The sequence below is a fragment of the Platalea leucorodia genome (genome assembly GCF_965183815.1).
Source record: "Platalea leucorodia genome assembly, chromosome: 15".
NCBI classification, from domain to species: Eukaryota; Metazoa; Chordata; class Aves; order Pelecaniformes; family Threskiornithidae; genus Platalea; species Platalea leucorodia.
This window is the reverse complement of record NC_138837.1, coordinates 5,172,952-5,193,258: the sequence shown is the minus strand read 5'-3', so window position 1 is coordinate 5,193,258 and position 20,307 is coordinate 5,172,952. Positions and strand designations below refer to the sequence as shown.

The following is a 20,307-nucleotide window of genomic DNA, read 5'->3' as shown; positions in this document are numbered from 1 at the left end:
TTCAGAGGCTACACCAAAAAGCACCCCCTTAAAACCATTCCAATTTAAAATAAGGGGGAAAAAAAAAATCTACATTTGTACAGTAATAGTTTTTATTAGAAAATAGGAGAAATTAGGGAATTCCAGATTTTACCCCCCACATGCAGACTGCCATTGGGGACAGCTTCAGATATTACTACTTAAAAAATAGAAAAAGGAAGGGAAAAAACCAACACAGATTGTGTGTGCTCAACTCTAACAGGCTGCAAACAGTGCAATGCTATCTGTCTTCCATGAATCAGCTCTCTTTACCACCTGAATCTTCATTTTGGTGGAAAAAACAATTACCCAAACTAATAGCAGTTCTCCCAGCTGAAAAGCAGGATCCTACTGGTTTGGGAGTGGGTTTCCCCCCCCCCCCCCCCGCTCTTCATGCTGTTTTCCTGTCGTTTCACTTTTCTTGGCTCCATTTATTGCAGCCTTGCAAATGGATATATTAATTAGCAGTGACCACTCCATGCTATTTCACCATGAAAACACAGAAAATTGAACAGACAGAATGGGATGCAAATTTCTTTTCAACTGACTGATGACCTTTCCTATTTTTGTGATGCCTCCAATGCCAAAATGCTTCTGCTTCTATTTGCACTAATAAAATGCAAACATGTCAAGGGGCAAACACCGAGGACATTTACGGGGAGGAGGGAAGCAGAAACATCTTCTGCAGGTTGGTTTTTTTTTTTTCCTCACAGGGTATCAAATGCCGAGACACACCTTTAAAATGGTAAACTTAGATACTGCAGATGGAACTTTAAATTAATGCGTGCCCACGTCCAGAACACAGTCTAGCCCTCTTCAGAATTAGAACAACCTGGGGACGTGAATTCTGCATAAAGGTCTTCATCAAGCCAGTAGGGTCTATGAACGGGCTATCTACATACGCAGCGTTTGTCCATGGCCTGAATTACTAGAAGGGGAGGACCAGTCTATGGAACAGTCTCTTCACAACGTTTCGGAATCAAACTGAATTAATTCATTTATGTGAGTTGTCTTGCTGTCTAGGGAAGGGTTCTGGCCACTACGCTCACCTCTTACTCCAAATGGAAGTCCTCCTAGGCTGCCCAAGCAAACGGTGTGCGCTAAATTTAGCATTATTGACCAAGATTTAAACTGGAGGTAGTGACCAGAAGACTGGTATCAGACTCCAATGATGGTAATTTTCTGCCCAGAGTATAGCTAGCAATAATTGCCTAGTATTCACAGAAAACCACAATATCCTAAAGGAAAAGTCTGTGCATTTCAGCCTGGTTGTCCAAGGAACAACTCTATGTTTATGACAGACAGAAAGCAGTCAGGTTGCTGAACTTTTCACTGAAAATGCATTTTTTAATATTTAGTGTGCACCAACTGTAGACTAGAATGTCCTGGGAATTAAAAAATTAATGGGCTAAAAAATATCCATGCTACCTTCATTAAGCAAAATAAGTCACCATATACAAAATTGAGAAGTTTGATAAAGCAAGAGATAAGGTCTTTATGAGACAGCAAACACCAGAAAATACAGAAAATGGGAATGCAGTGAGTTGCCTTCTGGGGTGAATAATAGAATTGTCTGGGCTGTTCTTGAAATACATGCTGTATACATGAAGCAGCATTACAGGAAAAAGCAATACAAAGAATGTTTGTGAATCCTAAAACCAAGAAGAGATCTGAGTTAGTCAACCAGAACTAGAACAGCATGGACAGTGGACAGCCTCAATACCTCAATAATGAGTTAGCTTTGAATAAGCTGGTTTTGGAGCCTTTTTACGACACCACAACATACCCTTTTGGCATATCTTAAATGACTAATCGTATGCAATCAATTGTGACCAGAAGAAGGGACTGTGAATTGTGACCAGACCACACTGAGATCAGGCCCCAGGGCAGGCATTTTAAGAATATATGAGGCGTGCCCTCAAGATTTTATGGCACTAGTTTCATTATGACTAGTAACGATTTGAGCGCAACATTTCTCATGGTCTGTCTTTGGTTCCAGGGTATTCTGTGATAATATCACTTGCGTGTTTCCTTGCCCAAAGGAACAACTACACTTACTTGGTAGGTAACTAGAAATGCAATGACAATTTTGAAGTTCTAATTGCTTTTCCCGTTATAACACTGTCTGCTAGTGACTAAACTAACTCTGTTCAAACGTGATTTTCTTGAAACTGAATGTAGTCAATAACAGTGTGAGAATCTTTCCTTCGTATTAACCTGTGTGTAACTCTGTAGCAAGACAGTAAGGAGTCTTTGCTCATCTTTCCTCTTCAGTACACTATGTTCTTTCATTTTCTCCAAGCCTCTTGTGAGGGCAGTAATGAATTCTTGTTAGTGTTTACTGATGTAAATTCATTCTTTGTTATCCCTGGGAGAGGAGGATTAGCAAAATGACAGAACTTATTATTTCTGGTATTACTATATAATATTTACTTTTATTCAGCCCTTAATTTTGTAGTGTGTCCCACCAAATAAAATATACGTGCATACAAGCAAAAACTAAGGGAGAATTTTTTAGCACAATGCACAGAAATATAGTTATGATTCCCATTAACATTCAGAAGCATTGTACAGATTTATCCTTGCATGCTATATTAAAAAAATTGATCTAAATCTGAAATAATTTCTAATTTGGAGGAAGAAAGGAATTACAACTTCAATTTCATTTTCCTGAAATGAAAGCAGCTCCCTTGGACTGAGGATGTGCATATTTTTAGGACTGGCTAAAAAGTACAGCCTGTGCAATTATTTTCCTCTACTGGGAATGCTTTGGTATCTCCTTTAAGGAACTTTAATGGTTAAGATGAAGTTCATAAAATACACAAAGAGCATTTTAGTAAAGAAAGCTCTTAAAGGATCTATCTTTGAATAAATCGATCATCCAAACTCCCATCTCAGCCATAACTGAAATTTAGAGAGCAAAATTTACAGTGGCTATCCTCTGCTTCACAGAGATGAGAAGAAAGCGAAATTACAGTACACACCTAAGATTCTGAAATTTATGGATACCATGAAAAAGACAGAAAAGGCCCAGAGCTTAACATGATCTCCACATGTGAGTTAGACTTCATACACAAGTAGCCACATTCAGGTCAATTGGGCTATACCCACGAAGAAGTTATTTCCATACATAAAGATCTATGATACATTGCAATTAATATACGCTAAGATCTCTTGCCTTCGAGTTAAATGGCCGTTCTGATTAGCAGTATCTCTAAATCAGAAAATCCTCTCCTAGATCTCTGTGCCCATGTTCTAGAAGACCCAGCTTCTCTCTTCGGGCTGTAGAGATTCATGCTTTCCACTCCCACGGTTCCTACATAAGCTCCTAGTCCCAGCAACATGGGGGCTGCCTCCGAAAACTAATGCATTGAACTAGCCAAGTTACTGTATTACGAATAAATGCAATCCATTCACTAGAGATGAAGTTTAGAGTTAAAATGTGGCTCGATAAAGTGACTGACAGAGGGATAGAATGCCCAAAGCTGCAGGCTGCCAAAGGTCTTTTTGAAATGCTTAGAAAAGTACTGAATCTCTTGGTATGGTATCAAGGGAACCTCAGTTAATTTTATAGGCTCATGTTTCAGATCTGTGTAATTCAGTCTCAGAATTAAGCTATTGTGGAAAAAAAAAAAAAAAAAAAAAGGGGACTTTCAAGCTTTCCACCTCACCAAATGACTTTCTTTGCCAAAAATAAGAGACAATGAAGATTTTTCTTTGCTCAGGGGGGTTTGCTCAAAATTCCATTAATACTGAGGCTTAACCGAGATTTCTCAGTCTTCAGCAAGATTGTCTCCTTATACTTGTATCATTGGTAACCATTTGGCCTGTTGCCAGGAACAGGACTGAAAGTTCCTCTTCCAGGCCACTGTAATTCGGCAAAATAAACATTCTTCCACCCTACTGAAATACAACTTATCCTTTAGAACTACAGATCTTTTCTGATTTTTAATACCCACCACATACAGAGAGCTATCCTTGTGCAAGACAACTAACAAACAGGTAAGTTTAAGCTGCTGCCCTAAGGAGCTTACAGCATTTATGATTTATCTGAAATCACTGCAGAGCCTTCCAAAAGCAAAGTATGCTTAGATAGTCTTTGTGGTAGTCCCCTCCTACAACCAAAAGTGCTGATAGGAATGAAGTGAAAAGAAACTTTATTTTTAAGTTTAAAATATTTGCGTGAAAGTAGAGGAATCTACAGTAGCGTTCTATAAGTCAAAATCCATACACAAAAGCAGAGTCTTTCTTACAGCCCACCTGAAATAAAAACGAAACACAATACTGTGCTTTAAATAACAGTTTAAATATTTTAAAATTATACACCTATATCAGAATTCTGATTTTGATTTAGAGATAAAAACACGGAATTCAAATTTTGGAATGCGTACGAGAAATCTGAATTTCACTGGAACAGTGAACTATTTGCTTTGAAGATATCGAAGAGCTTAGAAATCTAACTTCTGTTATGCAGTGCTACAAATCACATGTAACGAGTGGAATTAATCAACTTCCAGATTACTCTGATGTAACTCAGATTAGAATCCGACCAAGAAAAATTCACTCACAATTTATTTTTCACCACAAATTCGTAACTACAGTGTAATGAGACAACAACGTGCCCTACCTGGGTATCCATTGTCAATATAAGGCTTAATGAGTTCTCCAAGTTTTGTCTTGTCTGCAACAGCTTCCTTTAGCAGTTGCCCACAGCAAACTAACAGGAAGGAAGAACAAAAAAGACACAAGGTTAAATTTTAAAAAGGAAGCAACAAAGAAAAGAAAAAAAAACCCAGAAGCTGCATACTGGAATAAGGTCACTGAATAAAATAAAAGTTGTAGGTTTTTTGGGTTTGTTGTTAGGATTTTTTTGTTTTTGGCCAAGCAGAGCAAAAAGCAAAGAGACTGAGCAGGGGAGAATACTGAATAAAAAAGAATACATTTGGCAAAGAACATATTAAAAACAGAGACAGAGAGAAAGATATTAATCAAATATGTTTCTGAAATAATAACTCAAGGGATTGCTAGCGGTTTTCACTTTTTATAAACTTATAATTACTGAATAAAGTTACACCTGCTGAACAGCATCTGAACCGCACTGTTGGAGGTGCAGGATAATACGCAGTTCAAGGAAGTGACTCCCTGGATCATTTAATGATCATGTAAGAATTATATTTTAAAAACTGTGCTAATGCAATATTATCATTGACTTCAAATACACAGAACACCAGGAGATGCAGACTTAAAGTTTTAGTCAGGACAGCTGTACATGAAATAATGCTGCTTGGGGCTTGGGTAGCACTTTCTGACCAAAGTTATCGAGACTTACGGCCCCAGGTGAGTTAGATACAACAGTCGTGGCCCTTATTTTACAGAGAGGGAACTAAGGCATGGAGAGGTTACACAACATCACAACAAGTCCTAGTTTCAACTCAGTTTTGGTAAATATTAGATAACAGTCACTCTGTACACTACTGCATGACCTTTCAATTAATAATCGTAAGTTGATTCCACCCTTTCGGAAATCAATAGCACCAACATCTACAGCGGCACCAACTTTAACAGAAAAAGAAGCAAGCTCTTTCATCTGCTTTATCACTGTTAATCATACTGTTTGGCAAACAGGAGTAAGAATACTCCCCAGGAACTTTTCTTGGATGAAGCTGATGAAGTTAAATGTTTAAGCAACAAGGGATGAACACAAATTTTAACAGTCACTACTTGTCCTGGAGAAGTAAATTCATATTCACAATAAATGGTGTAAAAACATAACAGAAACTCAGTGCATAGACCCCAACTTAAGAAAACTCATATGTATACACCAAATTCAATCCAATTCATGAGACTCTGTGAACAGAGGATTAAATTTTTAAGCCTGTTTTTCAGTCCCAGTGGCCTAACTGGAAATTAAGTATCTGCTGAACACTATTCTGAAAAATGATGGTCTTCCGACTCTGTTTTAAATACTTAATTCTTCTAAGTTTGTTTACAGTATACTTAAAATTCAACACATGGGTAAAGCAGTGGTAATGGTATTTAGTAGAGAGAGCTGCAACTCTCTCATATAGTAGTCACTTTTAAAAAAAAATGCAAATTTTGACCTAGATGAAAATACTGTCAAACTTTAACACATTCAAACATATTTTATTTTTCATTAAGCCAATTACACAATTATTAAAAATATAGCTTTGAATAAATCTACAAATATTTATTTTTAGAATGAAATCATAAAACACAGCAATATTAAAATAACTGATAGCATGAACATTCTATCAATTTTATCTGTACTTACCAGTATTGTAATATAGATTTTTAAATAATTTAAACTTACCTTTTTCAAGTTCACTGGATATCATTTTAGTCATATTCATGGGTTTTTTTTAAACACTAAAATAATAATGAAGATTTAAAATACAAAAATACTAAACCTAGAACCCCAAACTGATAGGCAGACAGTTTCCTAGCTGTTTCTGTGCCTTTAATGGAACTGCACACACCTAGGATTAGCCATTAGTTGGAATGATTATATGGAAAGCATACGGCTTTTTCTGAAGGTTCAAGTTTGAACTTGAAAAAATGTATTTCTTTTCTGAGCAGATCTACTAAACCTGTAATTGAAAACAATACTGCTCAGATCTTGAAGTTATTATTCACGTGTAAAGCCAAATCCAGGTGCAATGAAATCTTTTGACTTCACCAGGAGTTCTGAGAAGACACTAGCAAACTGGCACATCGCTATGGACAACGGAGCGAGTTCCACTAATTAAAGAATCTCCCAAAGATAAAAAAAATCACTACCTACTTAATTCTGATTTTTTTCATTTGGTATACATTGAAAGAATACTAATGAAACAAACATGCATTTTACTTAACAAAGAGGATATGACTCGTCAGCAAATTTTACAGATATCAGACATTTGTTTAAAATAATTTATGGCTACTCCACTATTAGAAGACATTACAGAACACGGACACATATTGCATTGATCCTATCACCAAGCTGTGTATTCATATTATAGGACTTTTTAACATTAGCATGCTAACCATGAACAAGCCTCATACAGAATTTTCTGGGCCTCCTTTACAAAAGAAAGAGAATGCACTTTTAAATAATTGCTTCCTTTTCTAATACATTACTTCAGATGCACAGAACCTGAGTCTTTATTAAAGTTCAGGGTAAATTCTATTTTAAAAGTGCCCCAATTTTGGTCAGACGGCTGAAACTGCAAAGACATTACTCATGATCCACTGATCCACAGAAGAATTCAGAACACTATGGGAATCTAACACATGGAAAAATACTGATGTAAAGGGTATAAAAAAATGATGACTAAAAAAATGTTAGAGCTGGTTTGTCACAGAATATACGCTCTATTGGTTTATATTTCTTCATTGAAATACTTTTCACTTCCCTCAAAAATTTGACATTCATAGCAATGGACAAACAGGAATTTTATGAGCAAGTAAGAAAGACAGACAGCAAAAGATAAATGATCAAAAAGAGAAAGGGGGAATTGAGCAAAGTGCATATTTACTAAGAACTTACTGTTGACAACACCGTATTTCTGAGCCATTAGTGCTGCCTGCAGGCTCTTCCCACTGCCTGGGGGTCCACAAAAGAGAATCCGTGGTGTAAAGGGGGCAGCTGATCGGTGCCGTGTTTGGACATAGGTAAGAACTAGAACATGACAGAAAGGCAAGAAATACAGTTTATAGCCTATTTCTTTTTTTCAAAAATAATAAAAACATTGATTAAGTACTCTCTTTTTTTTTTTTAAAAAAAAAAAGGTTGTCATGTTGATCATCATTTATTTTATCACTGAAACATCTAGATACTCCAACCAAAATCAGGACTCTGATAAAACTGTCATGTCAGCAACTTACACTGAGAGGCACTATAGAAATCTTACCTTCATTATGCTCCTATACTTTCTTTCATCAGTAGATGTCAAACCATTTTAAAAAGCAGATTTAATTAATAATGGCTCTTTTACCATGTTGTTTTTAGCAGAAGTAATTTTTGCTTGATAGGTACAATTTTACCATGCAAATTATAGAGGGATATAATTACATTTAATACTTTCTGCAGTTTCTGAACAAATATTTAAGTGTAAAAACTCAGGATGTTATATTAATATGACATTTATCCAGCTCTGTGTGTGTGTGATTAACAGACTCCTAATTACAATATTATAGACTTGTAGCATAGGATGTCACGACACAATACAGCATTGACAACACAGGACCGAGTATGATTTTATTTTTTTGTCCATCATTTTTGCATAATATGTAAAGGATATTTGAGTTTCTCTGTCTGATTCCACTCCATTTCTGGACATCATTCCTCTACATTTCATATCGCGTAGGAAATACTACATTCAGGTCAATCTACAGATTACAAGAGCTTTGGAAAGACCACAGGACACATGAAGCATCATCAACATTGCTGTATTAGAGAGAGCTGAGCTTCGTTAGAATCTCAAAAGAGAACCTGATAGATCACCAAGAAGCTAAAAGACGACACGGCTTGGCAGTGAGGACAAATTAGATCGTATTTGGACATAGCCAAACACTCTTACTCCCCGTGCCCCTTTTATGGCTAACAATACCAGCAAAGAGAGCAGCTCAAGCTTCAGCACAAGCCATGCAAGCTTGCTAGGGATCACAGATGCAAACGCCAAGGCTAAAGCTCATGCCACCGCATCCTGACTGCCATGGTTGCCCACGACTACAGCAGCAGGGGCACACCTACCCAGGCGCTGATTGCCTCTGTAATTGCAACGGACACAATTAAGTGTTAGCCCAGACATCTTCAGTTCATATAAAAGACTCTCTAGACTAAAGAGCCCTTGTAATAAAATGGTATTTTAGTCTAACAAATAGGACAGGCTTAGACGTTAATGTTCGTATGAATCATAAGCCCATATTAAAAAAAACACAAAAGGATTGATGGAAAGGATCAGTATTTTAACTACCATTGTTAACACATTGCTGTATACTAACTAACAATTTTTCTGAGGACTCTGCTAGACACTTTGGTATCATTATAAAATCTTTTCATAATACAGAAGCATCTCCAGCGAACTCCAGCCCTGCTGTTTCTAGACAGTGGACCGAAAGTAGCTCAAACTGCAACCACATGGGATCACATACATCTCTCTCTCCAGTGCCGCAAGCTGTACTGGGATATTACACTGTACAACCGAATTTGATGTCACGTATCTTAGGGTACGTTAGCAGTAATTGCATTAAAGTTTAAGAGTTTACAAAATTTTATAATTGAAACAATCCATAATAATCCATAATAATACTAATATTGATGAGAGACCTCCTCTTTAACGCTATCTGTAGCAGAAAAAATACTTAACAAAAAAACCTGGAAAAGCGTAACAGAAAATAGTGTCTTTGCTGCATAACGTCCTAAAACAGAAGTATCAGCTACCCAAGGAGTGCTCTAGCTATTCTGAACATTTTCCATAACCCAGTGTATTGAAAAGCACAAACATTACAGGCAAAGCACCCTGCTTACAAATGATGCTTAATTTGCAGTAAATAACCAAGTTAATTAGGAGTAATGATCCCCTAGACAGTCTCCACATCTAATTATTCTTTAAAAAAAAATCTGGCTGCTTGATGCACTGCAGAAAAAAGATCTAGAGAGGATTTTTTCATTCCAGTTTTCAATTTATCTCACTACATTATTAATTAATAATAATTAATATTCAGGCACTCACATTTTTATTTACAATTCAAGGCATGAATTCTTTATGAATGATGATATGAACTTTTAAATTTAATTAAGTAATTTAGAGGTAATTAATGTGTAAATTCAGAATATAAACTTCCTACTTGTTTATCTTAAAAGTGCAGCACTTGTTATTAAAAAAAGACCTTTACGAGATGCAAAATTACTGGGCTATAACAGATCATCTACAGACTGACAGCTACAAAGTACATTATCAATCGGTCTTCCTGGCAGTTTCCTTATTCTCTTCTTGAAGAATCAACATTAAAAGTCAGATTGCATTACAGTCAAGCAAAGGCAAACGAGAATTGTTGAACAGAAAAGCTACCAGCACAAACAGCTTTTAAATAATGAAATGTTACCGGCTTTGAACTACTCCTACTTCTTGTTATCAGACTTGTGGAAGGTACCAGCCCTTTGGGAGCCAACTGAGCCACAATGCAGCCTTTTAGAAGAGACTCTCGCAGAAATAACCGTGACATTTGCTCTACTGAGTCAGCTGTTCCTTGGCAGGACTGTGGAACTAAGACTTCCCAGTTATCTGCACTTATGGTAGTCCTGTACAATAATTACCAGGAACAGCCCAAACGCCGTACTAGAGAGAACTCAACTCAGCTGGGAGCCATCTGTGTTGACTAATCCTAATCCTACAAACTGGCTCTAACGGCTCAGAGCTACCTTTCAAATAAGAGTTTATCAACGATCAGATGTGCCATAAAGGTACATATTTACCCTGTGAGAGGACATCCATGGAAGGCTGGTCTGCATTGATGGATTTCAAAACTTTTTGGTAGATCTGGAAAACTCCAGGGAAGTTTCTGTGATATTTCAGCAGTTTCTTTGACATCTCCTGTTCAGACAGATCTTCTGGTTTCACCAAGCGTTGCTGTACCAGTGGATCACTTGGCCAGTCAAAGGTCGTATGGTACACCTCTAGAAGTTAGACAATGATTAGGAACTAAGAGGATGATTTAATAGGTCTTGCTCGGCTCCAAAAGCTTTCCTAAACAAAATCAAGGTCTTTCTTTAAGCGTTATATTGTGGCACAAGCAATAACCTGTGCGCTTCCCTCCCTACTTGTACTGACAGCTGACTATTGCTTTGCAGATGCACAGATAGGAAGCGGCCAAGGTAACTGCCCACCCATGCAGCCAAGACACCACGATGAGTAAGACCCAGGAACTGGGAGCAGCTCTCCAAATTCTTAGACTGAAACTTAAGCAAGACCTTTGATAAGCAGATCTCCTTTATAGCAAATAAAAGCCATTTCTTTAGTTAAGAACGTACCTCCTAATTCCACTCCTAAAACATCCAACGTGATTTTTTTATTGAGCAGTGTCAGGATTTTATTTCGTGATGGATGATTGATACTCAACAGACAATACAGAGCTAAGTCGATTTGACAGTCATGTAATGGAAGATATCTAAAAGCGTATCTGCACCTCAAAAAAAACAGGATCTAGCAAAGATGCATAGCAAAATGTAAGCTCATATGGACAGATCTAACCTTCAAATATTCTGTACTGCCATAGTTTGCAGGCTCGATACTGAGCTTTACATTTTGCCATATTTTATTGGCACAGAAAATAATGCAAGGTCAACAAATACTTTTTATAAACCACTTAAATTTATAATTATAAATGCCTACTAGTTCTTAGAGGGATACCATTTAAATTTTAATCCCCCTGGTATTACAATGTTTCTGAGACCAAGCAACACTCCAGTTCCTAGTGGAGATCAGGAACAAACACATACTGCACCTTCTGTGAAGGGGTCAAGCCTTTTCCCACTGTTCCTCTCAATCAGCACAGTGTCTGGAGCATAAAGCACAACTAGGCACAAAAAAAAAAAAAAAAAAAGAAGAAAAAAGAAAAAAGTATAGCTCTTGTTAGCTACTTGCTTTATTTCCTGTAACGGTTTAGATGTAGCCTAGTACTAAAGATGGATGAATGTATTTCAAGCACATGTGCCTCATGCTCCTTTCCCAGCTTCTACCTGCAAATGCTTTACTTCACTTTTAATCAGAGTTTTGATCCACCTCCTAAACAGTATAGTGGGACAAAATATGCATTAACCCAGTCCAGTACTAGCTGTCCCCGTCATCCATACCAATTAACAAGGTTCTCCCTCACTCATGTTGTACCTGGAGCCTAGGATGGAAGCACCCACAGATCACTTGAGACTGATTCTCTTCTATACCACAAACAATTACTTTTCACCCAGGTACTTTGGTAGTGAGACCAGGGAAACTTATTTTTCGATAACCTCACAGAAAAGTGTTCAAACTTGATAGAAAGCATCAAAAGATGGAGAATCTGTCAGTTCCCTAGGTTGCTTTTGGCTAATCATCCTCACAGTTAAACACTGTAATTTAATTACTATTTTCAGTGCATTTGATTGCAGGTTTCAAACAAGTTCTTGTTATGACTTTCTTCTCTGTATCAAATAGCTCTTTCAGACACTTTTCTCCCTATTAAGGTACTCATACACCATAAATCTCATCTCCTCTCAATCTTCTTTTTGATTAACTGCACAGACTGAGCTTTAAGATTCTCATTCAGGTCTTGGTTGCACAGATATAATTGTGAGCAAAACTCAACTTCAAATGTTATTAGCTATATTAAAAATACATGCAAGTACTAGACATTAAACATTTTTGCCTAACTCTATTGCAGTGATTCCGAGTTCTTCATTAACAGTCAAATCTCATCCAAATCAAATCCAAAGTGACAATTCATCAAGTTCGCTAACATTCTGTTCACTATCCACTGGCAAGCTCTACATTTATCATTTTAGACTGTATTCCACACAATCATAATGATTTCTTACATTCTAAGCAGGTCCTTAGACAACTGGCTTCTTCTAGGTGGCAAGGGCAGTCGTCAAGGTCTTGCTTATCAGTACTTTGACAGTAAATAAATGTTCTTCTCAAATCAAGTCAGAAACCACCCATACTCTGAAAGGTCAAGCTTAAAATCATGATGTTTCCACTTCACTTGGTGGAGTAAAGTTTGCTAAGTTTGCATTCTCTAATTCAACAGAAGGACAAATTTGTATTTAGTACATGCAGAATTGTTTTGGCCTGAGGATCACTAAAGGCTGATTTCTAGAGACTGAAGTCAGAGGAAATTTGGACCCGCTCCTAGGACAGAAGCAAAGCTGCATCTAGCTGCTCAGAGACACTTGCTGGGGTGGTTTCATTGGTTTTTTGTTCCCCCCGCCCCGAAAAAAATACAGAAAATACTTACAGAGCTCTAATGTGTAAGAAGAAAAGGGTGAAAGACAGGATTTAAAATCTCAGAGGTTACCTCAAGTTTTTGAATGAATCTGAACCATACTGAAATATTCTGCTGTCTGGTGACTCTGATGTCTTCAGTATCGGTATTGAATTTATTGAGGACTTTTGGGGAGAAACACTTCTAGCCTTTCCTACTGGATGCGATCACACATAAACCTTGTGCTGCTTACCAACATGCCTAGGAATGATGCCAGATGACTGCAGCATCCATGCCTGTTCCTGATTTTCAGGGAAGCCTTCCAAAATCCATCCCTATTGAACACAAACATGAAACAGTTATTGATCCTGGAAGAGAAAATACAAAAATTAGCACTAAATGTCAGTGCTATTCACACAAAAATTACCTCATTCTGATCGCACAACAGCACAGTATTTGTTATGGATGCTTGTGAGAGGAGAAAGCAAACATGGAGCATTGATATTTTTGTGAAATGGCATGCACTAATACCACTGCCACAGAGCAATGGGAACTTACGTATTGTAGCAATGATTTTTTTTTTCATGTTTCAATCTTAAAAAAAAAAAAAAGAAACTTCTATCTTGAATAAAAAACATCTCAAAACAATTTCTACAGTTTTGAAATATTCAAAAGGATACCAGCCCACACTGTGTATAAAAAAAGAAGCTAAACAAATCTAAAGACAGATTTAATGCCAAGAACAGTGAGGAAAATATGCACGCTTTCATTATTTTCTTAAATTATACAGGAAAACTCACAGTAATGCAACCAGCGTTCCCAAAGCTAATGAAGCAACAGAGCAAAAGAAAGAAAAAAGAAAAAAGAGCCTTTTGCTCCCTTAAGTCCTTGTTATAGCCAGCTAAGTGTTGGATTGAGCATCTTTAAAAAAACATTTACAGATCTGTGAAATACCGTAGGAGAGCTGCAGCCTCACTCAGTTTCTGTGTGATGCAGTATTTGAAATCTAATCCACTTCCCAGTCTCAAGTCTGAATCTTCTCAACTTTGTCTAATTTATCTGTTAGTTGCTTAACCACACGTGTCCTTGGTCACTATATCCTACACCTCAAAATAACTTTGTGATACTACAATAAATCTGGAAACCATCTTTGTACTGAAACAAAGAAGATATTTTAATATTGCATTAGCTAGCAATCATTATCATCTCCCACATAAATTTGAAGCTCTGTCAGTATGGGGTCCAAAGGTTTTAGAAGTATTTCAGGGAAACATATCTCCATGACTTCTGTAGGAGGAAATTGGGACATGCCAATTATACAAGAAAATAGAGTAGACTATTTAAAATTCCTTAATTAGCCTGGTTTCAGGAACATGTCATCCTGCTGATATCTGTAGAAAATAAGAGACTCAAGTAACTGCAAGCCATTTTTGCCACTCTCAGTGTTTGCTCTATCGAATTAGAATGAACCGCTGTCTAAGGTCACACAGGTGCTGAGAAATCAATTTATCCCTTGGGACTTGCAGGAGGCAAGGCTGCACAATATTTTTAGCGGTATGCTAGGAACTTCAGCACTAGTTCTGAATATATTATGCCTGTACAACATATATATAGGCCCAGATCCTCTTCTAGGGAGAAATGGCATCAGAGGTCTGAAGCCAATAAACCTACGCCAATTTACACAGACTACAGATCTGGCTCACTTTCTCCACTCCAAGTGCAACGCTTCTGGAAACTAAAAGAAAACAAAGACAAACCACCCCACAAAACCATTGCTTCTGCTGTCACTACAGCTTACTGCTCAAAAATCACATACTGAGCAACAGGCAGTAAACACAGAATATTGTTTTTTAACGATGTATAGCAAAATTCAAGAGGTTTATATACAATTTTCAAAGGTCCTTAAAGCAGGCAATAAGCAATTATCTAGCTAAAAGTTTTTGCAATGTAGGAAAACATAGCTCAATAAATAGCTTCCTGCAACAAATATGTTTTAAGGCATTAAACAAATGCAAAATAAACACACACTACAAAAATAGTTAGCATTTTGGATCTGATTTCCAAAGGTCTCCGAGTTCCAGGGTATCAGTCAGTCCCTAATTAGAATACATTATCCATCTACTTGACACTTCAGTGAAATGTCTATTCCACCACAGAGCTGCAGCTTTGTTCAGAACAGGTTTATTGATATTCTGCTGCATTCCCTCTCCATACCCCCAGTGGCTTGGTTCTGTTTTATCACACATCAAAAAGGCCGTATGCTCAGGGCACCCCATGCACAGCTCAGAGCTGGAGGTCTGAACAGCTGCAAGTAGTATGGTATCACAGGAGGGACAAGCTCCAAGCAGATGTCACAGATTAAAAAAAAAAAAAAAAAAAAAGAAAAAGGAAAAAAAAAAAAGAGTAAAAAGGGAGTGTGGCTTGGGAACGAAGCAAGAGGAAGCAAGACACAGCAGAGCAAGACCTGACTTAAAATATGCCTATCATGCTTTATGCAAACACTGCTCTTTTTTGCCCTCCTGACTGTCATTAAAGTGTAATTAGTAACTTCACATGGTAAATTTGTTTCTTTAAGAAGTCATCTATTTTTTGTTCTTGATAGCAGTAACCTTACATCCATGCATGGATTGCACCTTATCACATCAAGGGTGGAACAAAGGCTAAAAGTGAGTAATTCCACGGTGCCTTTACGCTGTGGTCACTGTTCCCCCTCTTTCGGCTGGAAACCTCAGTCCTTTCCCACATGGAGAAATACCGCATTCTGCTGTTGCCTTAATGCCAGGTGAAGTGCTCCTTGGAGACCCCTGCCATGCTGAAAGTCAGCAACAAGCAAGTACTTTCAAAGCCATCACTTTCCTCTCCAGATTTAAGCAATCTGGAGAAAAGGAAATGCTCAAGGTCATTCCTCAATGTAAATCTCATTCCTTTGCTGGCACTAGTCTCAGCTGTAATACCAAGCCTACATACTTTCACGCTTTCCACCCCAATAATGATGACTTGGGTATTCATTTCTCTCTTTATTTGACCTGCACAGTCTCAATTTTTTTTTTTTTAAATTACAGAATCCAAAATTGACACCGCCTTAGAATAATGAAAAGGGATAGCGCAAAGAAATAATGCTGAATTACGTGGCACATCTGAAAGAAATCTCAGCCGCAAGCATAAAGATCAAAGGTCATGAATACTGCTGCCTTTACGAAAATGGCTCATCACAACAGTTTTTCCACATCATCATTCAGTATTTTTGAAATAGTATTACATGCCTTTCACTCCCATCTGAAGAAAGGGGACAGACAATAATGCAAAAGAAGAATTTCAGTAATAGCTTTGCCAGTATGGATCTAAAATTTCTGAGATTTCCAGAAAACAGCAGACTGAGGAGTGCAGTAAAAATATTGTCAACCCAGCTCCTGCAGTCCATCAACATCAGCAGCATGGATGGCAGAAGAAGCTCTAACTTTACCAAATTTCCAATTAGAAAGAAACCTTTTATTCCCCACATTATTTTGGTAGGTTGAATAAGCTGCAAAACTTTAAAAAAAGCCACATTCTTCCTGGAAAACAAAAAAGATGGTAAATAGGCAGATTCTCTCCCCAGATAAATCTATGTAACATCACTACCCTTGCACGGAGTTTCACAGAGACAACATGATGATCTTCATCTGCCAAGGTAAAACCAGAAAGAACCAACAGCCATTGCTCTCTTTGCCTTCCCTTTCAAGGATAGCCACTACCCTTCTGAATGGTTTAATACCAATCAAAAGTAATTCTGCCACTACTCATGCGAATCACTGGCCTAAGCTTAGTTTCTAAATGATCCTAAGCCATGAGTAAGGTTGCTCAGCTTGCTCTCTCACAAATTCATCACGTAGCAATCTCTTCACTAGCCTTTCCCAGTTCGAGAAATTCCCTCCACACCACCAGCAGCCAGAGGTGCCGTAGCCAACGTGTACTAACCCTGTAAGATGAAAAGTCTTCATATCAGCTTCACAAGTCCCAGGTTCTAACATAATGCTTGCCATAAGTTTTCTGCGCATGCTGGAACACCTACCCGTCTGATCCCTTGCAGTCCTCCCTACATTTGTATTAGAACAACACACAACACAGAGCCTCAGCAGAGCTGTTGATCAATAAAAATGTTCTCCTTAGAGGATGCCTGTGACATCTATAAACCTGTGAGTGTCAAAACAACAGCACAAAAAATTCGGTATTCCTACTGTCAGTGGGATGAAAGCTGTACAATTAATGCCAAGCCAATGACACCACAAGGAGAAATAAAACAAACAGCTGGTGGTATTATGGTCCAACATACTGCTCCTAATCTATTAACATTCTCAGGAAAAAAAAAAAAGCTGACTCATGCTTTGAGAGAAATGGCATAAATCTGTTCAATGAAGTACAAAATCCACAGTATTAATTCTATTTCCAATCACACAAGGAAAATATTGCAATTAAAATGCATACATCCCTTTTCAAATGGAAAAGACATACACAATGTGAGGAAGTTTTAGTGACCACAAATTACTATCTATTAATTAAAACATTTTTAATGACCATCACAACTTTGAGAAGTCAATGATGTGTTTGTCCTAAAAATAGCTGAAACCTTAACTAGACCAATAGCATCCACTCCGTTCTTGCCGAATGTCAGGGAAGCTTTATAAAGGGTTTTGCCCCCCAGTTCTGTAACGCATCCAGCATTGATTCAGTGTTGCTGGTGATAACAACAGGAACATGAAATGTAGGCAGGACACTATGCAGCTGTTGGCATTTTAACCATCTTGTCACCTTACTCAGAGTTTACATGACCTAATACTTAAAACAACAGGCACTGAGAGATCCTTCCTTCACTACTAAAAGGAGAACTAGAACCATGTCACCAATTATAGAAAGCGTGGGGTAAAAAAAGCATAGGGTGGATGGAGCCTTTGGAAAGCAATGGATTTTTTTCTTACACAGTGATGGTTAGTAAAACTCAGTTTAACAACATCAAAACAAACACTGGAAAAAATAGCTGTTGAAAACATACCTTCTTTTAATCACGCAAAGAGACTTACATGAAAAAATAAGCCTGTCGGAGAGCTACTGTTATAAAAGCCCTAAACTGAAGAGTTATTCACCTACTTGCTACTTTACAGCAACTACTGCCATCCAACAGCTCGCACAGCAGCTACTACCTTTGAGAGATCATGTGAGAAAATATTTAACCAAAACTATTGAAAATACCAGGGGGACCCTGGCATCTTCCCTATCCTACCTGCTAACTACTAGTAGGACAAGCAGCGAAGCTGTTAGTGTTAAGCTGAGGGGGCTGTGTTTGGGGACTGAAACCAGCCTAAAGCCTAACAGTCAGAAGAGCAGTTTCTCTCTTGGGTTCATCATCTAACTTACTTTCATTTCTACAGGTTTAAAGGTATTTTAAACATACTAGAGGAGAAGTTTCACTTGAGATAGATATTCCACATCTTTCCACAAGGACAAGGTAGTAAATCATACAATCACCTGACTTGCTGTATATCCATGATATCTCATTGCACTGCTTCCATAAAAAATGTTGACATTCATCGTCTTTTTTGCTGCTCATTTGCTAGTATATCCAGAGCTGACAATACTGGTTTCTCAAGTGTTCCTCAGCTACACTCTTTAATTCAAAATGCCACAAAAATTAATAAGATGGTACACCACATGCATGTTTTTAAACAGGTTCTCCTGCAAATTGAAAGGCCTAAGTCCTGTGTGAATTTAGTACAGACAAACAAATACATTAAATACTACCAGATATTTGATCTGGAGTGCTAAATAATAAATAAATAAAATAGTTCACCTAAAAAGACCTTCAAGAGAAACCAGACAGACCCATATAATTCAAGCACAGTGACTAGCAATGCAAAAGTTGAATTCTACTTTGCAAATTCAAAATTAATAGATCAAATATGGAGCAAGGTGTACAGTATTTTGTAGAGAAAAATTGATAACCCTTAAGTTTTCTGCCAATCTCTCTACTCCTTTTTTCCTAAGGATCCAAAAAATCATTGTTTCAGTCTCCCAGATGATGAAGCGTAGAGCAAGAAACACAGGATCCTAAATCACAGAAAAAAAAAAAAAGGTCCATTTGGAAAAGAAGGGGAGGGGGTCACGTCCTTATACATAATGAAGTAGAAAATTATTCCACAGTCTTGTGGAATTCTTCCAAGTCTGGGCCTTGATTGTACCAGTGTAGGAAGGGAATTCAAAGCGAGACAACAGGAAGGCTTAGGAAGAAAATAAGAGCTAGAACTAACGGCAGCGTGCATTTTGCCTAAAACCTGTGTCTTAGCTGCACAGCAAAGTAGATTTTATTAGTTCACAGTAAGTGGAAAGAAGGCAGGAGTGGGCATCAGAAAAATTCACACTTCACAGTTTAGAAATGCCAGTACATTCTAAAATCCTAACATCTCGATAATTCCCCATGAAAGCGAGTACTGCTGTAGTTTAAAAGCATAGGGTTCAACTCATAACTATGCTACTCCAAAGTTGCAGGAATTCAATCCCATGAATGTCAATGGGATTTATATCTGGTATAAATCTACAATAATTTAGAGATGAGCTAGGTTTCTGTTTCATGAATTTCCCTTCATAAAAACAATTGATCACATTCCTCTGAGGGAGGAGGCGCCCTATACTGTCATTTGTAAGTACGTATGGGAGCCAGTAACGCACCCCAGATTTTTGTTACACTAAGTCTCTTGCTAAACCTGGATTTAGCTAAAAATGCAATGAACTGTTCAAAAATCACCCACATTAACTTATTTTTACTCCTTCAGCGCTTTCTCTACTGATGGAAAAGGACTTTTATAGCAAGATACTTCCCAATGCAAACAAGGGCACTGTCATGCAAACAAGGGCACCGTGGTGCGCTCTTCTATGACCTGGCAAAAGAACAAGATTAGCTGGGCAAGGAAAGGTTTGGTTTAGCTTGATGACTTTTCTTGGTAACATTAAACACCAGCAGGTAGTATTCTAAATTAAATTCTCATGCAACCAGTGGATTCGATAATGGGATAGGTCAAAGTTTAGCTATTGCTAGTTCTAAGCTACTGCTTAAAGAGAGCAGCATACTACCTATTTTGCTACAGCTATATGCTTCCAACAGAAATACGACACAGACAGATGTCCGCTAGCAAACCTCTCAGGCAGGAACAATTTAAGAGAGTACATCTCCAGCTATTCATTACCATCCCGATCAAGTTATCCTTCCCACAGTTCATACACTGTAATCGACCATCTGATCTAACTTACACAAGGCAGGACCACTGAAAGCCACTTCCATCAGTGGCTTAAGCCAAGATA

General features: G+C 37.7%; 1 protein-coding gene across 1 annotated transcript in view; it reads right to left on the bottom strand.

The window, feature by feature from the left end:
- The window catches only part of AK8 (adenylate kinase 8), a gene marked incomplete at both ends in the record, with an annotated part of 73,700 nt that overhangs the window by 38,428 nt on the left and 14,965 nt on the right, over window positions 1–20,307 (bottom strand). Inside the window, 5 exon segments of the mRNA XM_082327370.1 lie at window positions 4,646–4,735; window positions 7,565–7,696; window positions 10,496–10,696; window positions 11,524–11,595; window positions 13,232–13,313. Coding sequence (XP_082183496.1) covers window positions 4,646–4,735; window positions 7,565–7,696; window positions 10,496–10,696; window positions 11,524–11,595; window positions 13,232–13,313 — 577 coding nt within the window.